Source organism: Stegostoma tigrinum, chromosome 10 (assembly GCF_030684315.1).
Source record: "Stegostoma tigrinum isolate sSteTig4 chromosome 10, sSteTig4.hap1, whole genome shotgun sequence".
In the NCBI taxonomy this organism is placed as follows: Eukaryota; Metazoa; Chordata; class Chondrichthyes; order Orectolobiformes; family Stegostomatidae; genus Stegostoma; species Stegostoma tigrinum.
In genome coordinates, this window is record NC_081363.1 from 12,630,412 (window position 1) to 12,652,185 (window position 21,774).

Below are 21,774 nucleotides of genomic sequence, written 5' to 3' on the forward strand. Positions count from 1 at the left end.
TCATCCAGCTCTACACCTTGTTATCTCAATTCATGCAATACTCACATCAGAGTCCCCGGACATCAGTTAGTTTAAGTCAATTATGACTTCAACTTTTAGCCTATATAACTTTGAGACCAGAACTGAAGACTGCTCCAGGAAGAAGCTATTATGCATCGAACTTCAACGTAATCAGCTTTAAGTGGCCTCTTCAGGAGTTGGTCTATACACTTCTGGCCTGGAATTAACACCACCTCCTCACTCTAAGAGAACATAGTTCACCATATATCCTGCCCTTCTCAGGATTCTAATGACTTCTCAGGATTGCCACAAACTCAAAGCAAAATTTGAAACCCAAACAATTCCTTCTCCTCTGTGCGTTTGCCTTCAGCTTAAGAAATACAAGTTGCAGAAATCTCTAACAAACCTTGAGGCCTTGCTATTTACCTGCTGTGTCACAAAATAGTCTAGACTATCAAAAGTCATTTAGTATTGCACAAACCCCATTCTTTCTTAGGCCAGGCCACAAAAACTGTTTTGAAACAAATCACCATAGCTACATAAATACTTACAATTTAACTGTTAACTTCAGACACACAGAAATCCCACTGGTTACTATTGGAAAAAAAAGAAACCCAGTCTTATAACAAATAATATCTAAAAAATATAAATTCTATAGTTTACACGACATATGGAACACACAGCTAAGTAATAATACTTGGAATGCGTATTGGAGTAGGGTGGGGTTCTTATGCATTTGGGTTTGTTCATTTTTACCTAGTTGGCTTTATACAAATCACAGCAATTTTGCACGTGCATAGTACATTATTGCTAAGTAAGTGAAATCAAATGGAATTTCTCAGTGACTGAGCAATAATGTATTTTAGTGTTTTTCTTCCCTCTAGTTCAGATCACTACTTACGAGTTTCTCACTGTGCATTAACGTCCCTGGAATTACAAGGTGTTCAGCTCGGATGCAGAATCTCAACACATGGCTTCACTGTATACGCGCTATGGTGTCCGAATGATACTAGTGAGTTTTTGTGAAAGCTTTCTCATAATTGATGCTTCTAGTTCCTGGCTCTGAATTGTTGGATCCAATGTAAATAACTATTTCCGCAGTGAATGGCACCTTCATTTTCCTTGGAGGTTACATACGTATTCTATTCTGGGGTATCTTATGGTTGAGGGGTTCTTGTTCCCTTTTTCTTTCAAAGACCCTTTCACCAGTTCTTTTAATTCATTATATGTTACTTTGTTTACAATATACATCAATGACTTGGAGCAAAGAAGTGAACATACTGCAGCCAAATTTGGCACAAAAATAGTCTGGTTGTGAGAGGGATACAAACACAGTTTACAGAGAGATATTGTTAGGTTAAGCAAGCAGACAAAAGATTTGCAGATGGTGTATAACATGGGAAGATGTGAAGCTTTCAGAAGGGAGAGCAAATTATTATTTAAATGGAGAAATACTGCAGAAAGCTGTAGCACAAAAGGAACTTGTGGGGTGGGGGGGGGATTTCTGCATGAAACACAGAAAGCTAGCACACAGGTGCAGCAGGTAATCAGGAATACTAATGGAATGTTGGTCCTTATTTAAAGGGGGTTGGAGTATAATTGGAGGGAAAGTCTTACCGCAAATATGCAAGGTACTGTTCAGACCACATCTGGAGAACTGTGAGCAATTTTGGTCCCTTTATTAAAGGAAAGATTTTATTTCACTGTTAGACAGTTCAGAGAAAGTTCGCCAAGATGACACAAAAATAAGTCGCTGGAAAAGCTCTGCAGGTCTGACAACACCCATGAAGAAAAAAACAGAGTTAACGTTTCAGGTCTGGTGACCCTTCTTCAGAACCCTTAGACCCTTCTGAGGAAGGGTCACTGGACCAGAAACTTTAACTCCGACTTTTCTTCACAGATACTGCCAGACCTGCCGAGTTTTTTTCCAGTAAATTCTATTTTTGTTCCTGATTTAAAGCATCCAATAGTTCTTTGGGTTTTCACCAGGATGATCCCTGATATGGATGGACTGTCTTATGGGTAAATGCAAAGCACCTTGGGACTCTACTCACTGCCATTTAGAAGAAAAACAGGGGATCTTGTTGAAACGTACTGGATTCTTAACGGGTTTGACAGGGTAAATGCTGAGAGAATGTTCCTCCTCATGGAACAGTATAGGACCAGAGGGCACAGTCTCAGAATAAAAAGGCACCAGTTGAAAACTGAGATGAGGGGAATTTCTTCTCTCAGAGGTTTGAGAGTCTTTGGAACTCCTTGTGATGGAAAAATGTGGGGTAGAGTCCTCATGTGTATTTAAGGCTGAGAAAGACAGATTCTTGATCAGTTGTGGAATTAAGGATTACAGGGAAAATGTGAGTAAATGGATGTGAGGATTGCTGGGTCAGTCATGATATTACTGAAGGATCCTACTGAAACAGCCTACTCCTGTTCCGATTCATTCTAGTCTTGCATACACTTTTGGGACTCCCTTCCTTTTGGTATAGTGGATACCCATACACCCCCAACAGCTGCAGAGATTTAAGGAAGCAGCTGACCAATACTTTCTCAGGAGCAACAATCACCCAGCAAACAAAGGATTAAAAACAGAAACCTGAAGATATCCAAAAATAGAAAACTCGAGTGACCTCCAACAATAAGCTGCACTGTAGGAATGCATCAAGGTTCTTCACACAGCAACTTCCATTCATAGGATTTGACCATCTTGATGAGACCAATCCATCCCTCGTTGCTTTTCAGAAGCTGGCAGAAAGCTGCTATTTTGAACTATTGCCATACTTGGCTGTAGGTAGACCCACAATGTTGTTTGGGAGGGAGGTCCCGGATTTTGTTCCCGGCACAGTGATGTTTTAAGTCAGAATGATGTATGGTTTGGGTGGGGCTTTCAGCAGATAGTGCCCCTGTGCACCTGCTGCCTGCACTCTTTTCGGCATACAAGTCGCAGGCTTGGAAGTAGGGTTATGCCGGTATTTCTTTTCGACATAACACACTACTACCATTATGTGGACTCAGTAAGTAATTAAGGTGGTAGACGGGGTGCCAATCAAGCAAGCCACTTCCTTCTGGATGATGTCAAACTTTTTAGGTGTCATCAGAACTCTACTCATCCAGGTAAATGGAGAGTATTCTATCACACTCCTGACTTGTGCCTCACAGATAGTGGAGGTTAATTGCTTAGAGGAGAATTTGCAACCTCTGACCGCAGTACTTATATGGCTGATGGAGGCATGTTGGGCCAAATGGCCTCCTTCTGCACCATAACGATTCAGTGGTCTGTGGTCCAGGTCAATAGTAACTTCTAGGATGTTGGTAGCAGGGGGTCCCCACTGAATGACAGGAGAAGATAGTTGGTTTCTTTCTTGTTGGAGATGGCTTTTGCGTGGCATGAATGTCAACATACCAATTAGCAGCCCAGGCCTGAGTAGTGCCCAGACCTTGCTGCACATGTATACAGGGAGCAGTTACATTTTGACATTGTACACTCGGCAGCCAATTGACTCACTGACAAAAACTGACAAAGAAAAATGCTCGTGTAGCATTTGGTAAAGAGAGGCCCACTGAATTCCAAACTGTAATTTAGAATTTTAGATAATAATCATACACAAATATACAAATCAAATTAAACACAGTACTACAAAATAGATGACTGGCATTGAGTACTGTGTTAATTGTCACAAGGCACCAGGTCTGTAACCAAACATAATTGATCCTGGCAACATTTTGTTCAGACCACGGTGAAACTGAAAGATATCAAGGAATATTTATAAAATGCTCCGATACTGCGGAAGAAGAAGAAACAACACAACCTATGTAGACAAAGCAAGAGAGTACAAGACAGGGGAAATCATGTATCAGAACTCTGCAATTGCTCTGTTCAGACCACACCTTGGAAACCAAGACTCATGGGAATAATACCAAGCAAAGGCACAGGGCTGATCCACAGCTGCAAGGTACATCTGAAGAGGGTTGGCTCCACAACTTTGAATTGCAGGCAAATAGGAGGTGATCCTCAAGGGCTAAACAAAGTAACAATTAGCATGGAAAATGCAAACCTAAGATAAATTGTGACAGTCGGACAAAGGCTGATTTTTAAAAAAGTCAAACACAGATTTAGAGCAACAATGAGATATTCTTTGCTAATCAAGTGGAACTTCCCTGAAATACTGAACAATAGGTTATTTTGGATGACTGAGCAAGGCTTTTCCTGGCTATATTTATTTCATGTTCTGACTTGGGACAGGAGTGGATGCTGGGGTAAGGGAGAAGCGAAAGATAAAAGGCTCCATTGGAAGGAACGTTTACAGAGAGAGGAAAAAAAGGCAAAAATAGGCTAGTTGGTTATTGGTGTGTAATCAAATAGCTTCCTGACACTAACTGCTCTGGTTCACATGAGCAGTTGAGAAGATAAACATCTATCAGAGATTGTGTTGCTCCACCTCTGTAGTAGAAAACCCTCAAAGCTTAACAATAAGCATAAAAAATTTAGAGACAGGCAAGAGGATATTTATAGAATATGAGTATTACTGAATAATAAAAAAGAGACAAGCTCTTGAAGATTTTCATCTTGCACTCATCAGGACACAGGCAAAAATGACAAATTTCAAAGAAATCTCCCAAATTTAGCCTTTTTGAGCAATATGACAGGTTTTTCCTGATATTATATTTTGCATTTATTATTGATATAAACACTTTTATAATGAGCTACTATCAGATAAACACCTATTAAGTAAATTGACTTGTCTTCTTTTTTTATTCTGAGGGTTAGCCAACCTTCCTCCATGGAGTTATATTTTCTAATGCCCTCACTGCCTGTACCATAGAGAAGCCACTTTTTTGCTGTTGTCCGCATCCTCCTTATTGTGTCTGTCTTCCAGAGGTTGCGCCTTGCGTAATCCTCTTTCCCAAACACTTTGCCTCATGTTCTCATCACATAGCGAACATCCGTGAATTGTCCTTACTGGTTCAAACAGGTTGCTCTTAACACCATCCTTCTCAACAGTCTGGCCACTTGACTGTCCATGACATACATAATGTGCATCTTGAGACTTAAATAAATTGCCTTGCCAAAATCCAAATCACCAGGCAACTGGAGACATTTGTGAACATCAGCAGTATAATGCTATTCTTTTCCCTGACTCATTCCAGTGTCAACTGAATTTGGCTCTCAATGTGTTCAAATTATTCCAGGTCAAAAAAAAAGTCCATATAGAAACAGGAAAACATAAGCCCTCAGCTCGAGAATCATGGCCATAACAGGTATTCAGCATGAACAACATAATATTTTCAAATGCACTAAATTTTTTACTAAATCTGAGCAATCGTAACAGCATCTCCAAAAACCCAAGCCTGTGAAGAGCAAGGTTCTATTAAGTTCATCTAGAAGTATTACACAATAAGTTATCAACAGTGAGATAAATTTGTACAACAGAGGTTCTGAAAGCAGCAAATCATACCAAGGTCCAATACTCGTCTAACATAAAAACATAAGAAACAGGAGCAATTATACACCAAAGGGCATGTTGAGCCTCTCCACCATTCAGTAAGAACATGGCTTTTTCTTTGAACATTAACTCCACATTTCCTACCTTATCCCCATATCATTTAAATTTCCCCAAATGTCCCAATCTTAATCTGGGATAAACTCAACAAGTAAATGCAAATAGGACCCCAGTTTAGAGACTACCAAAAAAATTCACAGCATTCTGAATGAATAAATTTTTCCACATCCCAGTCCCAAGTGACTGATTCCCTTATGCTGAGACTATAGCCCCAAGTCCTCTACCTGAGAGATGAGATGACAGCTATTCAAAGCTGGGTATAAACACTTTCGCATTCTACATTCATTTTGTCAAGATTCAATCACTGACATATTAAAACAGGTGGCCATCTTTAATGGAAATTATGTATTTCTTTCTTGAGAGCCGCCTTTAAAATTAATATTGGCAGACAATTTGAGCCATGCTAGCATTATTACATTGCTGTCAACACTTCAATTAAACTGCTTTAACGTAATCATTCTTATGAATTGCTGTACATCAAATTAAGTGATTCAGACATATTACATCAGTTTACGGGATTCTTTTTTAAAAATTACAACAGTAAAATTCAATAATACCAAAAAATGATTAACACGATAGCGCACCACCCATCTCAAATGCCTGGCTCACAGACATTCTTTGCCAAAGGTGAGAAATTCATTATTCTTTATTACCATTTTTTCTTCAAGGTGCAGACAATGGAGAGTGGGGAAAGCCCCACAAAATGTAATGCTGGCATTAGCAGCACTTACTAAACAGAGATAAGCCAAGCTGTGAAAGAAACATGTCATTATTCTTGATAAATCACTTTGACATTGTGGCATGCAGTGACCTTCACAGCTCCAGTTTAACAACATTCTCATAACCATCAGATGACATTAAAAAGACGAGACAATATGTAAGGGCTGATGATTAAAATCTCTGCTGTACATACTTAATCCTCTTTAACCGTTTTATTTCCTCGCGTACACTTTTATCACCACTTTGCAGAAAAGGAGGAGCCATTGCAGAATGAGAGAAAAACTATCCTCATCTTACAATCTGCTGGGGAACTGTTCATGTAGCTCATTCTGCCCAAAGGTTACCACTTTAAAGAATAAAATTGGGTACTTAGCTGTGACAAAACAAGTTTCTGCAATATAACTCTGAGGAAACACAAGATTGGATTGCTACTGAGTGCATCACCTGCCGATTCTAATTGTATTTAAATAGACTCCTAGGGGAACTACCCAATGGCTGTAGCTCCGTGAACTGAAAATAATTCTGTCACAATTTTATTTTGTCCACTCACAAACATTGATGATTAACTTCTGCAGATCAATAATCTTATTTCCTGGATAATCTCCTGTTTTCCTTTGCTCAAGCCAGACTGCCCACAGTTACAAAGCAGTTAGAGATGCCTGTTAAATAGAATGAAGCATACAAACATCCTTTAAACCTTTTCATCATAAATAAACAAACTCTTCCCTTGAAAATCAAATCCTTTAAATAATAATGCTAAAATGCATTTGATCTCCCCTGGTAACTGGGGGAATAGAATACAACAAAACAGCAGACCCTATGTCATGGCTAAAGCAGAGAGCAGGCATTAGCTGAAAACAGACGGATTAACAAAACACACTGGGCAAGTTTCATTGTCTGGAACTGTCCAAGGTTCTGGACGCCATTAACCCTCTGGACCACCTAATGTACTTTCCAGCTTTCAAAGTATACATTAAATTTGGCATACACAATCTATGACTTTTCACACTTCCAATGCATTACCAAGTACAATTTGAGCAATACATTTTGAAAAAACATATTTTACAATTTTGAAAAAAAATTCTTATTTTCTTCTGGTTCAATCATGCCGACTTAAAAATATTGACGGTACATATTCAGTAGATCAAAAAAGCCAACAGTCACTTGCAGAATAGGCATACTTCATCTTAAAGTGCTTTGTTGTCACCACTAACGTAACCAAATTGCCAGTGTAAGAAAAAAAATTGCAAGTAAAATATTAAATGTCTTTGATGAAAGGAAATCACCTGCTAGTTCAACAGTTATGTTCTAACAATCAGTAATAAAGGCATGTTTCACACTTCATTGATTGTAACACATACTTCGTTACAGACAAACTGAAGGTGCTGCATGTCAATATTGTTATATGAATGGGCTAGAACCCTGAAGTACTATGGGAATCTTTAGTCCTTAATTCAAAATCTCTCAGCTTATGCATTAGCTTAGCATGAAGGCCATAGTTAAAACAAAAACTATCCCTTAATCATCCCTATGTTACAGGTAAAAATCTTAACTCACTCACTAATGGGAACTAATCATGGTCAAAAGAAATCAGAAATACAGAACCCCAAACCAACTGATGGACCTGGAGACAACGACCAATTTTTCAACTCCCAACATCAATGCCATCAGTAAAGAGCATTGCAGTAGATGGACCATTTGAGACTAGTCTGGATGTGTTTTAGAGATAATGGGAACTGCAGGTGCTGGAGAATCCGCAACAACAAAGTGTGGAGCTGGGTGCACACAGCAGGCCCAGCAGCACCTTTGTGTTTTTATCACTGTCATCTTGAACTCACCTCCTGTTTTTATCTATGCATATGCGTGCTACATTTGTACATATTCTCACATAGTAAGTAATAAACTCACTCGTTTTGCTATTTGATGAAAGCTTGGTTAAAATGATTCCTAAGTTCATTTGAGAGAGATGAAACATCTTTACCAGAGAAAAGGTCGCTCCTCAGATCAACCGTGTTGTAGCCGACTGAGGTGGTAGCTAAATAAAGAAGGACCTCATCCTTCTCAAACAGGAGTTTAACAATCTGGGGTATCCACAGAGCCATACAGTCACACAACACGGAAACAGTTCCTTCGGTCCAACCAGTCCATGCCAACCATGCTCCCAAACTAAACTGCATTTGTCCCATATCCCTCCAAATCCTTCCTGATCATGAACTTATACAAATGTTTTTTGAACGTTCCAACAGTACCCGCATCCATCACTTCATCTGGCAGTTAATTCCACACAAAAATTACACCGTGTAAAGAAGTTGCCCCTAATGTTCGTTTTAAATCTTTCTCCTCCCACCTTAAAAATATGCCCCCTAGTTTCAAATTCCACCAGCATTGAGAAAAGACCTTTGCCATTCAGCCTTTCTGAGCCCCTCCTTATTTCATAAACCTTTATAAAAGGTCAGCCTTCAATCTCCAATGCTCCAGTGAGAAAAGTCCCAGCCTATTTTTAGATCTTAAACCCTTCATTCCTGGGAGCATCCTGATAAATCTTTCCTGAACCCTGTCCACTTTAACAATATCCCTCCTATAACAGACCTGCACATGGTACTCCTGAAGAAGCCTCACCAATGTCGTGTACAGCCTCAAAATGATGTCCCAGCTCCTTTACTCAAAGATCTGAGCTATGAAGGCAAGGATGGAAAATGCCTTCTTAACCACCTTGCCTACCTGTGACATAAATTTCAAAGAATTATAGAACATAGAACATTCCAGCACAGTACAGGCCCTTCAGCACTCGATGTTGTGCCGACCTGTCATACCAATCTGAAGCCCATCTAACCTACACTATTCCATGTACGCCCATATGCTTATCCAATGACGACTTAAATGTACCTAAAGTTCGTGAATCTACTACCGTTGCAGGCAAAGCGTTCCATTCCCTTCCTACTCTCTGAGTAAAGAAACTACCTCTGACATCTGTCCTATATCTTTTACCCCTCAATTTAAAGCTATGCCCCCTCGTGCTCGCCGTCACCATCCTAGGAAAAAGGCTCTCCCTATCCACCCTATCTAACCCACTGATTATTTTATATGTCTCAAATTATGTACCTGAACCCCTAGCTATCTCTGTCTGACAACAAACCCAGGGCCCAACCGTTAATTTTATCACACACACAAACACACACACACACAAAACCCCTGCCCGCCCCTCTCACCCCTCCACCGCTCCCACCCCCCCACCTCCCCAGAAACCTAGCTGTGGCATTGCTCGCACATGGCTAAAACTATCTTGTTCTGTAAAATGCAAAAATTTAAATTGAGCAGTGACAGGCAAGACAAGGCCCTGTTGTTCATCCAGCCTGTCCCACACAATTATAGTAGGATGTGTGTGCACTGTCCTCCCCTCCCAAAAATCACACAATTGGATTAAGATGTTTTTTAAAATATATAAGCAATTTTGTGTGGAGGGATTTCAGGGAGTGATGGATCAGCAAGCATCCTCTCTGACCTCTGCTGCATGATACAGACAATCGGAGGAGATCAACCTTGCCTTGATATTTCAGTTCAGTTAAAATAAAAGTAAAGTCACCATCAGCTTACCAGACTGTAGACCTGCCCGCCCATTAGACAAAGATGATCAACAGTCGCTTAATATAAAAGTTGCCATGCTTCAGATGAGGGAAAGAGGTTGAGAAACCGGGCTCTGCAAGACCACCTTAGCAGGAGCAGGTATTAAACTCACACTGCTGGCCTCACACTGCGTTACAAACTGTCTTGCCAACTGAGCTAACCAGCCACGGTGGAGCAGCACATGTTTAGAAGTGTTGTTCTTTAGTCCCACTTGAAAACAGCCCATTGATTGTTGTGAGATACATCATGAGGGTTATTGATTTACAGCAACCAAAATCATCCAAATTAGACTTTCATTCAAATGATATATAGCTATTAGTCCTTTAATGCTAATGTATCATTCTTCTGGCAAATCTATGAATCAACCTTTTCAATTATTATGCAGGCACCTCCCGCACTAATCTTCATTTTTTATCTCCAGCGACATTCTAAGCAGGTTAGAAGCAGTGGCCTCGGGTATAATATCTGGATTTTACTACTGCACAAGAAAACTTCAGTTTCAAAACACCAGCCATTTCCATAAATTAAAATGGTGAAACAGAACCTAGCCATGGAAGGAGGAAGCAGAGGTGACAAGAAACAAGGTACATAACTGTATGAAGGAAGTGGGTTTTCAACCTTAATCATTATCCTTAAAGTTCAATATGAATAAACAACCTTGAGTCCTGCAGGTTTTATTGGGTCAGCATATCCCAGCATTGCAGAATAATATATTCTATTTGCTTAATTTCAGGCCTTTTTACATTGTTGCATGGCAGGACATTTAAAAGTTAATAGGACATTTAATATTATTAAATGCATCAGTGCATATGCTTCAATAGTCAATCCTTCCTAATGTACACAATTGGTCTGATAGTGAAAATTGTCACTGAAGCAGATTAAGATTTAGGATATGTTAAAAAAGAAACTGGTTACACTGACTAAATGATTAGTTTTTCCAATGATTCACAAAACAGCATGACTGCTCAATATTTGTTGACCTGGTACAGAAATACAACAAGTGTGTGCGGCCAATTATTTTTCCCTTTCAAGAAACTTTTCTCAATTAATTATGCTTTGAATTTTACAGCAAAATATTGGGCATCTCATTTCCAGAGTTCAATCAGTTAACAGGCTCAGCTTAAGGGCTGTGCATCAGTTACAAGTAGGTGGACTGATAACTCAGGAGATAGCCTCACATAATGAAGCAAGCCCAGTACCTGCAATGTCAGAGCATTGGACTGCTGGCTCATTTGGATTATAGCTTGTGTTCAGCTAGGTTAAAGTCATTTTACTACATAAGACACTGCATGTGATGGGCGGTATTTTGCAGGGTCTGCAGGAGTTATATGGTATAGGGGTGGGTGTGGGGCGGGGGGGTGAATCGGAATTGGGCAAAGGAAGGCAAGGGCTGAAACGTGCTTACCTCCTTGTGCCACATCAGGATTTTGCCAGTGACAGGAATGCTGGTGGCCATTCCTGGTTGACATGGCCCAGAGTGAACAACTGCTGTGTCCTGGCTGCTCAGCAACTCTTGAAAGCAGACCGGTGTCCTTTAAAGCAATGGAATGGAAGCATATCAGCTGCACAATGGGCAGGGTTCCTAGTGCAGGAATGAGAACTCTGTTGCCCCAATAAAAACCACCTCAAACGTACGTGAGCTTGTGCAAGTGTGTGACTAATGATTTCTAATCAGTGTGACGGGAGAAAATGTCATTCCCTCTGCAGCATCACTGCCGTATCACATGTCTCAGTCAAAACTGACACACCCACTGTAGGGGTTCTTCAGGTGCCCCTACCTCTGAGCCAGGAGGCCCAGGTTCAAGTCCCACCTGCTCCAGAGATGTGTACGCACATTTCTTAACTAGTTGATTTAAATAACTACAATCAATATACCCAGAAGAAATACAGCTGACCTTACTCGTGTGGAAGCAAATTAGGGAAAAGAAACAAAAGGTGATGGAAGAGAAAATAAATAATGGATATTAGATAGCTGGTAGAGAATGTAAAGTGCTTTATAATCAATCTCCCAGTCCCCAAATCATAATTGTTTTATTAACCAGTTGAGCCAAAATTGCCACTCATCTTCTATGAACTTCCTGTAGTTATAAGAAATTCTCATAACCGCAGATGGAACAGTGCAGTGGAAACTGTTGTTTATGGCTCCAGAACAGTTAATACTTGATTGAGTGAAATGAGCACCATCCACTGTGATGACATCATGAGGTATTGGTGAGAAAGTAAAGTGGGATCTCTTGGAAGAGAAACGTAAGGCTAGGTCCTCTATACAGATTTTGCAGGATTGTATAGCATGTTCTGCAAATAGTTGCAGGGATGCAATAACCAGCATCTTGCTTTTTCTAAAAATAATTCCTAAATATGATGTCGGCATCACTGGCTGGCACATATTTATTGCCCATCCCTAGTTGCCCTTGAGAAGATGGTGGTGAGCTCCCTTCTTGAACTGCTGCAGTCCACCTGCTGTGGATTGACCCACAATGCTAGTAGGGAGGAGATTCCAGGTTTTTGACCCCATCCTTACTCGACAAGACTCTTCTCACTGGACCAGATGGCAGATATTCTCACATGGTCTTGTCCATGTCAGACCCTAAAGGACCATCACATTCAGAAGCAATGTATGGCAGCACATGCTACACGCTGATCAGTGTGGGATCTGGATATATAAATAAATGGCACTAGCTCCAATGGAGGCAAACATCCTTGTCACCGGAAAACTTGAAGGCAAAGGAAAGTTCCCCTCTTCATCCACTCACCATCCTGATTTTGAAATATAACACTACTCCTTCAGTGTTGTTGGATCAAAATTCTGAAATTCCATCCTGAGCAGCATTTTGTATCTGCAGTACAGGGACTGCAGCAGTTCAAGAAAGTAGCTCACTACCACCTTCTCAGGGGCAACTGGGCATGGGCAGTAAACGGTGGACGACACCTGCATCCCACAAGTAAAAACAAATTAAACATTTTGAGAAGTTTCGTGGCTGAGGTTGTAGATGAGGTTGCAGACTTGCTCACTGAGCTGGTGTCTTTGATTATTGACGTTTCATCATCGTCGTCAGTACACCTCTGGTGTTCTGTCCTGTGTGTTATTTATATGCCTTGTTTTGCTGGGCTGACTGGTATTACTTCTGGTTTTGCTTCTCAGTGGTTTATGTATCCGATCCAGTTTAATGTGTTTGTTGATGGACTCCCTAAAGGTACACAAGCCAGGAGACCCCTCAGACCCATTGTCTCACTACCAGGCACACAGACTTTCCAAAGAACTACAACAGAAACTGAAATAATGAATTAGTACCCACTCCAGCCACTCATCCCAAGAATTCCCCAACATCACCAAGGACACCAGAATAGAACAGGATGAGATAATGGTATCCTTTCACCTGACAGCACTGTTTATGGATGTAAATATGGACCAAGCCAAAGAGACAACTGCTACACTGTTGGATGAATCACGAAGGTAGACACACCACAATACCAACAGCTTACCAAGGGCAGCACCCTCAAACTGCTGGATCTGTGGCTCACAACCCACTTCACCCTAAATTATCATATATTCAAACAAATCAACGAAACACCAATGCGATCCCCACTATCAGGACTGATTGCAGACATGGTAATGCAAAGGTTAGAATGGATAGCATTTCCCACTATACAATCCAAACTCTGGGTCCGCTATGTAGATGACAGCTTCGGTGATTATCAAACACACAAGACTAGAAGAAACCCACTGACATACAAACAACATCCTCACTGGACTAAAATTCACAAAAGAAGAAGAGAAAAATAACCGATCACCATTCCTTGACATAATGGTAGAACCTAAGAACAATAGGGAACTCTAGGCTAGCGTATACAGAAAGATCACGCATATGGATCAGATATTAATTGCATCAGTAATCACACCAACACCCATAAATGGAGCTGCATCAAGACATTATTCAAACCAGCCACAATACACTGCAGCAACCCAGAATTGTGCAAAGCAGAACAGGAGCATCTATACAGAGATTTTAAAAGGAATGGATACCCAAAAAGCACAATCTGGTGTTATCTCTGCAACAGACCACTACAAGACACAACACAGCTGGACATACTAATCACCCTACCGTACACCAGGGACATATCAGGAATGACCACAAAGCTAACCAGACTCCTAGTTAACAGATAATAAAATGTGAGGCTGGATGAACACAGCAGGCCAAGCAGCATCTCAGGAGCACAAAAGCTGACGTTTCGGGCCTAGACCCTTCATCAGAGAGGGGGATGGGGAGAGGGAACTGGAATAAATAGGGAGAGAGGGGGAGGCGGACCGAAGTTACCAGAGTAGCCCACAAACTAACAATCACCCTGCGATAGCTATTGAAATGTAAAGGATCCCACACCCACAACCAATAAAACTAATGTAATATATAAAAGTCCATGCAAAGACTAAGAAACATTACAGAGGCCAAACTGGAAGAAAACTGACAATAAGGATACATGAACACCAACTAGCCACCGAGAGACACAACCAATTCTGACTAGGCTCGGTACACACGGACAAAGAATCTGACTGGGACAACACATCTATTAAAGCACAAGCCAAACAGAGACATGGCAGGGAATCCCCTGGAGGCCTGGCATTCCAACCAGAACTGCATCAACAAACACACTGAACTGGATTTGATGGACAAACCACTGAAAAAACAGAACCAGAAGTAAAACCAACCAGCCCAGCAAACCGAGGCATATAAATAGCAAGCAGGGCAGAACACCAATGCTTCACCGGGGGCGCACTGGTGATGTTACCTAGCAGGGTGACGAAATGTCTGCAACCAAACATGCCAGCTCAGTGAGCAAGTTTACAACCTTAAAAAATAGCGACTGATTGCCGAGAACAGCAAACCTTCAAAACCCTTACGGCAACACCTAACACAGAAGGATACTTCAAGGAGCATTAAAAATTGTTTCTGACCTTAAAGAGAATATGCTGAAACAGGAGAATCTGTAGCTGCAAAGCTAAAGGTGCAGGCTGAGATGGGGAAAACTATGGTTGGTGAAAGTTCACAGTGAGCAAACAGTGGAGATGGCATGATTCAAAACCAAAAATCCCTGGAAAATTCAAAGGCACAGTAACTCAGGCTGAAAAGTGAGAATTTAAAAATTAAATTGTGTCTTTTATCAGTCATCTCCACCATAGCAGATAGTGTGAGGCACAAAGTTAGAAATAAAATGGAATTAACAGTGCCAAGAAAGAAAGCCCTTATAATCCTTAAGCAGAGAGCTAGGGAAATTGTGAACAGCCATTGAAAGTTGGACAATTCAAAGCACTGAGCGATTCTAGTCTACTATGGCACTTCATTCAGGAGACTCTACAAAAGGTACAAATCTTTTTGTGTAATCACAGAAGAACAAAAAAGACAGAATTGTTATTAAGGCTTTAAAGAATGAGAAAACCCTCCAGAACAACAACACAGCAAGGGACAGCCCTCCCTGCCTAAAATGGCTTCAAAATAATAACATCTTGATAATAAAATTCCAGCTCAGATTTGACTTATGCTAAATATAACAGAACTACAGAAAATAATCCCACGTCCTGCATCCTACAGAAAATAATTCTTGAAGCACAGAATAGCTTCTAAACTGGGCAGTAAAACAGAAGTTAAACAAGTCAAAATGGGCCGAAGGGCTTGTTCCTGTGATGTACTATAAATATACTTCTGTAAACAGCTGGAAGTAAAGCAATTGATATTATTGGTCATGTAGGAACAAAATGAACAACAAAGGCATTTTAAAGGCATTTTGGCCGACATAAAGCAATTGTACAACAAGCTGTGAACTCTTATAAGTAAGAATATTAGTGATTTTAAGCATATGTAAATATTGCTGTGTTGCTTGGAACAATGCAAAATGTTTAACATAATGATAGAAGAAGTTGGAAGCCAAACACAATTAGGATCTAATATAGGAAACAAAAGTGTGGAGCTGGAGGAACACAACAGGCCAGGCAGCATCAGAGGAACAGGAAAGCTAATGTTTTCGGTCAGCACCCTTTTTCAGAAATGGGGAGAGCAGCTCAGAAATAATCAGCGAGGAGGGGTGGGGCTGGTGAAGGTAGGCAGTTTGGTGACAGATGAGTGCAGGGAGGGAGCAATGGGGATTGGACAGTGAGGTGGGAGGAGCGATAGGTGGGACAGAAGATGGACAGGTTGTGTCAGGTCAAGGAGGTGGGGATGAGAGGGAGGGTTAGCCATGGGATGAGGCTAGGGGTGGGCAGATTTTGAAAAGGATAAATCCACATTTAGACCATTGGGTTGTGGGGTCCCAAGGCAGAATATGAGGTGCTGCTCCTCCAGTTTGTGGGTGGCGTCATTGTGACTTTGGAGAAAACCCAGGATAGACATGACACCTCGGGTTGGAGGGGAACCGGAGGGTGTTGTTGTTTGTTGCGTACAGAGTGCAGATGCTCTACAAAATGGTCTCCATGTGTCCGCTTGGTCTCACTGATGTAGAAGAGGCCACATCGGGAGCAGTGGGTGCAGTAGACCACATTAGTGGATGTGCAGGCGAACATCCGCCTGATGTCAAAGGTTTGTTTTTTGCCTTGAATGGAGGTGAGAGGGGAAGTGTAGCGGCAAGTATAGCACTTCCTGCTGTTGCCGGGAAAGGTGCTGGGGTTAGTGGGGAGTGGACAAGACAGTCGTGGAGAGAACAGTCTCTATGAAAAACAGATAGGGGTGGGGTGGGGGGGGGGGGGGTGCGAAATATATAGAATCCAATATTATCTTTGAATTCAACACCCATTTTCTCCAAAATTTATTTATGTCTAAGATATATCTAAAACTCTTCCCTTTATTTTGCATAATTCTTAAATCCTCCAGTGCGTATTCAACAACTAACTAAATGCCTTCCACCATCGAATTATACATTCTTCAGAGGAGTGAAGACACACAGGAAATTCAGAATTCTGGAACTTGTGTGGAAGTTCCAAATGCTGTTGGAAACCTAACGCCAATTTATTTGATATGACCTGCACACCTCAATATAAATTCTCTTTTAAAAAAAGAAAACACGGGCATTAATTATTCTCTCACAACCTGAGTGGCACGAAGAGAACAAAAATGGCCAGACGTACTTGCAAAAAAATCACAGTGCTTTTATGATTAATGTTTGCACATTGCACAGCAACGAACAAAAGCACATATGAATTTATGATATCCATTTTCATGAATGTTTTAATTGATATCAAATGCTTTATTTCTGATGAAAACGGCTCATCATAATTGCTCTGAAATTATACTGCAGGATAATTCTATGGAAATGACTCACATCAACTGCTGAAATTCCTTTTCTGCTTTAACTTAGATGTTAACCAGTATGTTTTTTAACAAAAAAGAGATTTCAATCATTGTTGGGACAACAAACAAAGGAACTTCATACAAATATCAACAATCTTCCCCATGATGCTTGCTACCTAACAGACAAGCTTGAGCAACAGCTCTTCAAAAACCCACCACAGGCCAGGCAAGGACACTCACCCCAATCCTCTCTATCCAAGATCAGGGATGAGCCCATAGCATTCGCACCAATCTGGTCTCAGTGCATTTTTTCACATATGCCATAACCCACCTTAACATTGAGATTCAAATTAATTTCAGAACATATCCCTTACTCTTACTGTGCACCATTGTGATACTTTGGAAGGATTTACACTTCATGAACTTCATAAATCCTGGAATGGGACTTGAAACCAGAAGTTCTGGCTTAGAGGCAGAGATGCTAATCACTGAGCCACAATATCTTCCTTATGAGTACAGACAATATTTGGTATAACTTAAAGCCCTATGTGAAACTCAGCCACAACCAGGTCGCATAGCAGGGAGCAGTGGATAGAAATCTGTTATGAATCAGCTGAAATCTTATTGCCGTTGGATTTTGTCCCATCTTTGCTGCCCCAGCCATTAAATGAGTAGCAGCTCAATGTAATGTACTGACCTTTATTCACTGAAGTATTTATCTACAGCCAGAGCAGAATTTAATTTTGATCTGACAGAATTTCAACTAACATTTGTTATTCCACTGTAACCTTATCAAAGATTTTTGAAAGCACTAACTAGCAAGTTGACACATCACCCACAGTGAACACATGCATCTTTCCTTTTTATATGAACAAAAAACACAGAGCAACATAATGCTGAAAAACCTAATTAGACAGCAAATGGAAAGTGTAAATGATGAAATCATTTATCAAAAAGCTGTCATCCTATTCCTGAAACCAGGCTGAAAATAAAATGAAAGTTACCACACATTCTTTCTAAGCTATTTATAGCAAGTTGAAGTCATTTTCTGTCGAGTAAATTCACATACATATAACATGAAAATGAAAACATGGAATATGGCATTTAGCTCTTCATCTGACAGACAAGTGAATTTCTAACCAACTTTTACAAAGAATTCAATTTGCACCATTAAAAGTCAGAGAAACAAGAATCTTGATTTTAAAGAATATATGTGTTCAACTTTATTTGGATTGTTGAATGTGAAGTTCGGAACTGATGGGCTCAATTAACTTCAACACTATTTAATTGCTAAGGATTGTTTCTGAAGTATCATCAAGAATAAATCCAAGCAACCACCTTTGACAGTAAATCCCATATGCATTTCATATCCTGTACATGATAAAGAATATGATTTCACATAATACAAATGCAGAACTTTCCCTGAGCTTGGTTAATCCAAAACAGTGAGAAGAAGTGATTGTAGTTCAGTGCAACAAAACATTTTCAATCCTCAACAAGATAAACATCCAGACTTGGAAATGTTTAGATTTTAATCATCCTTTACTGCAATTTAAAATAAAACCCAGTCACCATTAGAGTACAGATACTCTAAGAGATTTGTCCTACGCATACATTAACAATCAAAATAAATTAATACAGAGAAACCAAAGTTCACGTGGATGAAAATGAGTTTCCTTTGTCAACATTATCAGGTCAACAAATAATGGACTTCACGGCTCAGCTATGGTGCCACAATAACAGTTCAACAATCTTACACAACAATAAATTAAAGACAGACATCTTATTAAGTAGAAAGTGAAAATAAAAACAGAACTCTACCTTTACTTCTACCTACAGAAATGAAGATTGGATCCAAGTAAGCATGAATTCCATCATTGAGGGGCAATGAAAAAGGGGGAAGGATAACAGATTAGGAACACTTGAACACACCACACACTATCAAAACAGCAACAAAAAAACTTGGACACTGAATTGTTGCAGCATTCTGCAGTGATGCACTAAATTCGTTTAAGATTATACACACGCAGAAAAAAAAATCACACTGTAAAATAAAACATACAGTTGCGTGCAATGGAAAATCCAGAATGCAAAGAAAAATAAAAATCTTCCAGACCTACAAATGCAACTCTGGGCATCAATGCTTACCAACTTGAAAATGTACTATATGCATTATTTTGGTCCATTGATAGTCCAGCTTGATTAGTCACTGTTAGGTTTTCCGATGGCTCTTCAGGGCATGCAATACCAATATTGAAAAAGATATGTATCTGTGTGTATTCACACAATGTATTTTGTGAAAGTGTGAGTAGCATCACATTAAAAAGCATTCTGAATGTCAGCATTCACCCCATGATTGCAGTCATGCTCTGAGTGAGCCATCTAAATGATCCACTCAGTATTCAACATAACCATTGAAATGATTGCATTTGTAAAAAGGCCTAAGAAATGGCTCTCAGTTAGGAAACAGGAATTCACCTGCTGCATTGCTATTTAATAAACTGGCAGCGGGAGGAAAAAAGCAAGTTAATGGAAAGAGAAAGAGAGAAAAAAGGGTAGCATACCTTGCTCGCCCATCGTCAGATGCGAGAAACCTTTGAAGAGGAAGAAAGACAGTCAAAAGAGAATAAACAGAGTTTCATACAATACCAGTTGGTATTGTGATGTTCCATACTTATGGCTAAGTATGGCATCAATCATATTGAGAAAGCTTTCTAACATAAGCATAAAAAGCTTGGCTCACAAAAGAGCAGATTAAGAGTACCACAGATCTCACTGCATCAGTCAACATAGTGTTTAAGCTGACCTCAGTTTCTGGAGTTTCTGGAGCTATTTTGAGGCTTCAAATGATGACTTACATGTTAAAATCTCTGGAAATTCAAAACAGTAATCTTTTGTCCTTGAAAATATCTAACTAGCATGGAAACTGCTCATTTTATATCAGTTCTCTGTACACCAAATAGTTAAAGCTGTTTGCAAATTTTTCTGTTTTATATTTTGTTCCTTTTTTACATCTAAGCATCACAGTTAGTTTTCTTATATAACCATTATGTATTATCAAGCAAGTTAGGGGCTCAACAATGAGTGTGTCAGTGAATTATTTTGCTGCAGGGAATTAAACATGCAATTGATTTACAGTAAAAGGCATTCGACCTAGTAACATAACCATTCTTTGTTCCTTCAGCAATGAAAATGCAGCATGCACTAATTCCCATTATGATAACGGGCAGAATAATTACAATGGAATGGAAAGTTATTTCTGAATTAAGGTCATTTACTGACAGTAAAATAGATAAAACAACATAATCTACTATTTGTAAAGATGGGGCAGAGGAGTAAGAACAAAGGTGGTGAATTAATTAAGTCAAATACTCATTCCATAAATTGTTTTTCTAAGAATGTAGGTTAATTCCTATATAAAGTCTACAATATAGATTACCAGCAAACTCAAAAGCAATTTCCTACCAAATGAAATTAATTTTAGACATTAGGTATTAAAAACGTGTCATTCAGTAGGTTTTGAGTTAACTAGTAAGTTAATAACTTTCTCCCTTAACACTTCATTGACGTTTAGTGCTAATCCATGGTATCTAGTCATAGTATTTAAGCCTTTCCAATTTCATATTTACCTATTCTCCAAGTGTAAGATCTGGGATTTCCTTAAATCTCTATTGCTCCTTTTCATGAGCGAGTCCTACACCTCGACGAATTTCACTTTATCAAATAACTTGAGATGTATAAAGCCAAAAAAAAAGGATTGGGTCCTCAAATATGTGTTTTCGTTTTGTCTCGTTTTGTTTCGTTTTGTTAGCTTCTTACAAGTTTTTATTTTCTTGCAAGCCACAAGATCAGGTACAGCCTGTAAATTAGTCATTGGTTAAACTCAGTTCACCCGATGGAGGGAGAACTCACCTGGCACACGGTTGACTTCTGACAGCAGAAATTGCAAAGAAGGAGAGAATCAGATGTTAGACGCACTAAATGCACTTGTCTTTGCATGGAACTGTTTCATGCACAAGAACAGAAGTACCATGCTCGTGAACATGCAAGTGATTAAACACTGTGCATGTGTGAATTTAACAAAAAAAATTGTCATCTGTCCTGGCAGTTTGAATCATATCATTTTGTTTTACATCAAGAAAGCTACTCAGCTTTAAGTAAGAATATTTTAAAATATTCTTTATGTAGTGTACTGACTGAAGTTCTTTATTCCCTACAAAAGGAGTCTCCCGTAAATTTTTTGCATGTCAAACATGCTCCTCCAGAAAGGATGAAAAAATTTACTACCATTTGTAGAACTAACAGTACCAAGATATGATAAGAACAGTTGGTAGTTTGCTAAGTCATCTTCATTGCAGACATAATGAGTTAATTATTTGAAATGGTACATATTTGTCATTTTAAAATGATACCATATTTTCCATAGCACATCACACAAGAAAACAGCTCATTTTCATTTAACAACTTCTCCTATTTATTAAAATTTTGTTTTCTTTTCCTAACTTAAGGTTCTCCAAACTACTGCCAAAAAAGTACAGGTAATCTTGAAGATCCTTACGATGTTTCAATAGATGGTGTTGTTTGGAAAATGAGAATGG

The 21,774-nt window shown here is 39.6% G+C and overlaps 1 protein-coding gene across 28 annotated transcripts in view; it reads right to left on the reverse strand.

The window, feature by feature from the left end:
* Positions 1 to 21,774, reverse strand: part of nrxn3a (neurexin 3a) — a 2,036,587-nt gene that overhangs the window by 1,963,471 nt on the left and 51,342 nt on the right. For 25 of the 28 annotated variants that reach the window (XR_007248249.2, XR_009446221.1, XR_009446220.1 and 22 more), the window contains exons 3-4: positions 21,089 to 21,106; positions 19,741 to 19,770 (exon numbers count right to left, since the gene is read on the reverse strand). Coding sequence is in view for 24 of the 28 variants with exons in the window: in XM_059649000.1 (XP_059504983.1) it covers positions 19,741 to 19,770; positions 21,089 to 21,106 (48 nt within the window). In the remaining 4 variants the exon portion in view is untranslated. The remainder of the gene's footprint in view (positions 1 to 19,740; positions 19,771 to 21,088; positions 21,107 to 21,774) is intronic. The other 3 variants (XM_059649003.1, XM_059648989.1, XM_048537422.2) reach the window with 1 other exon arrangement.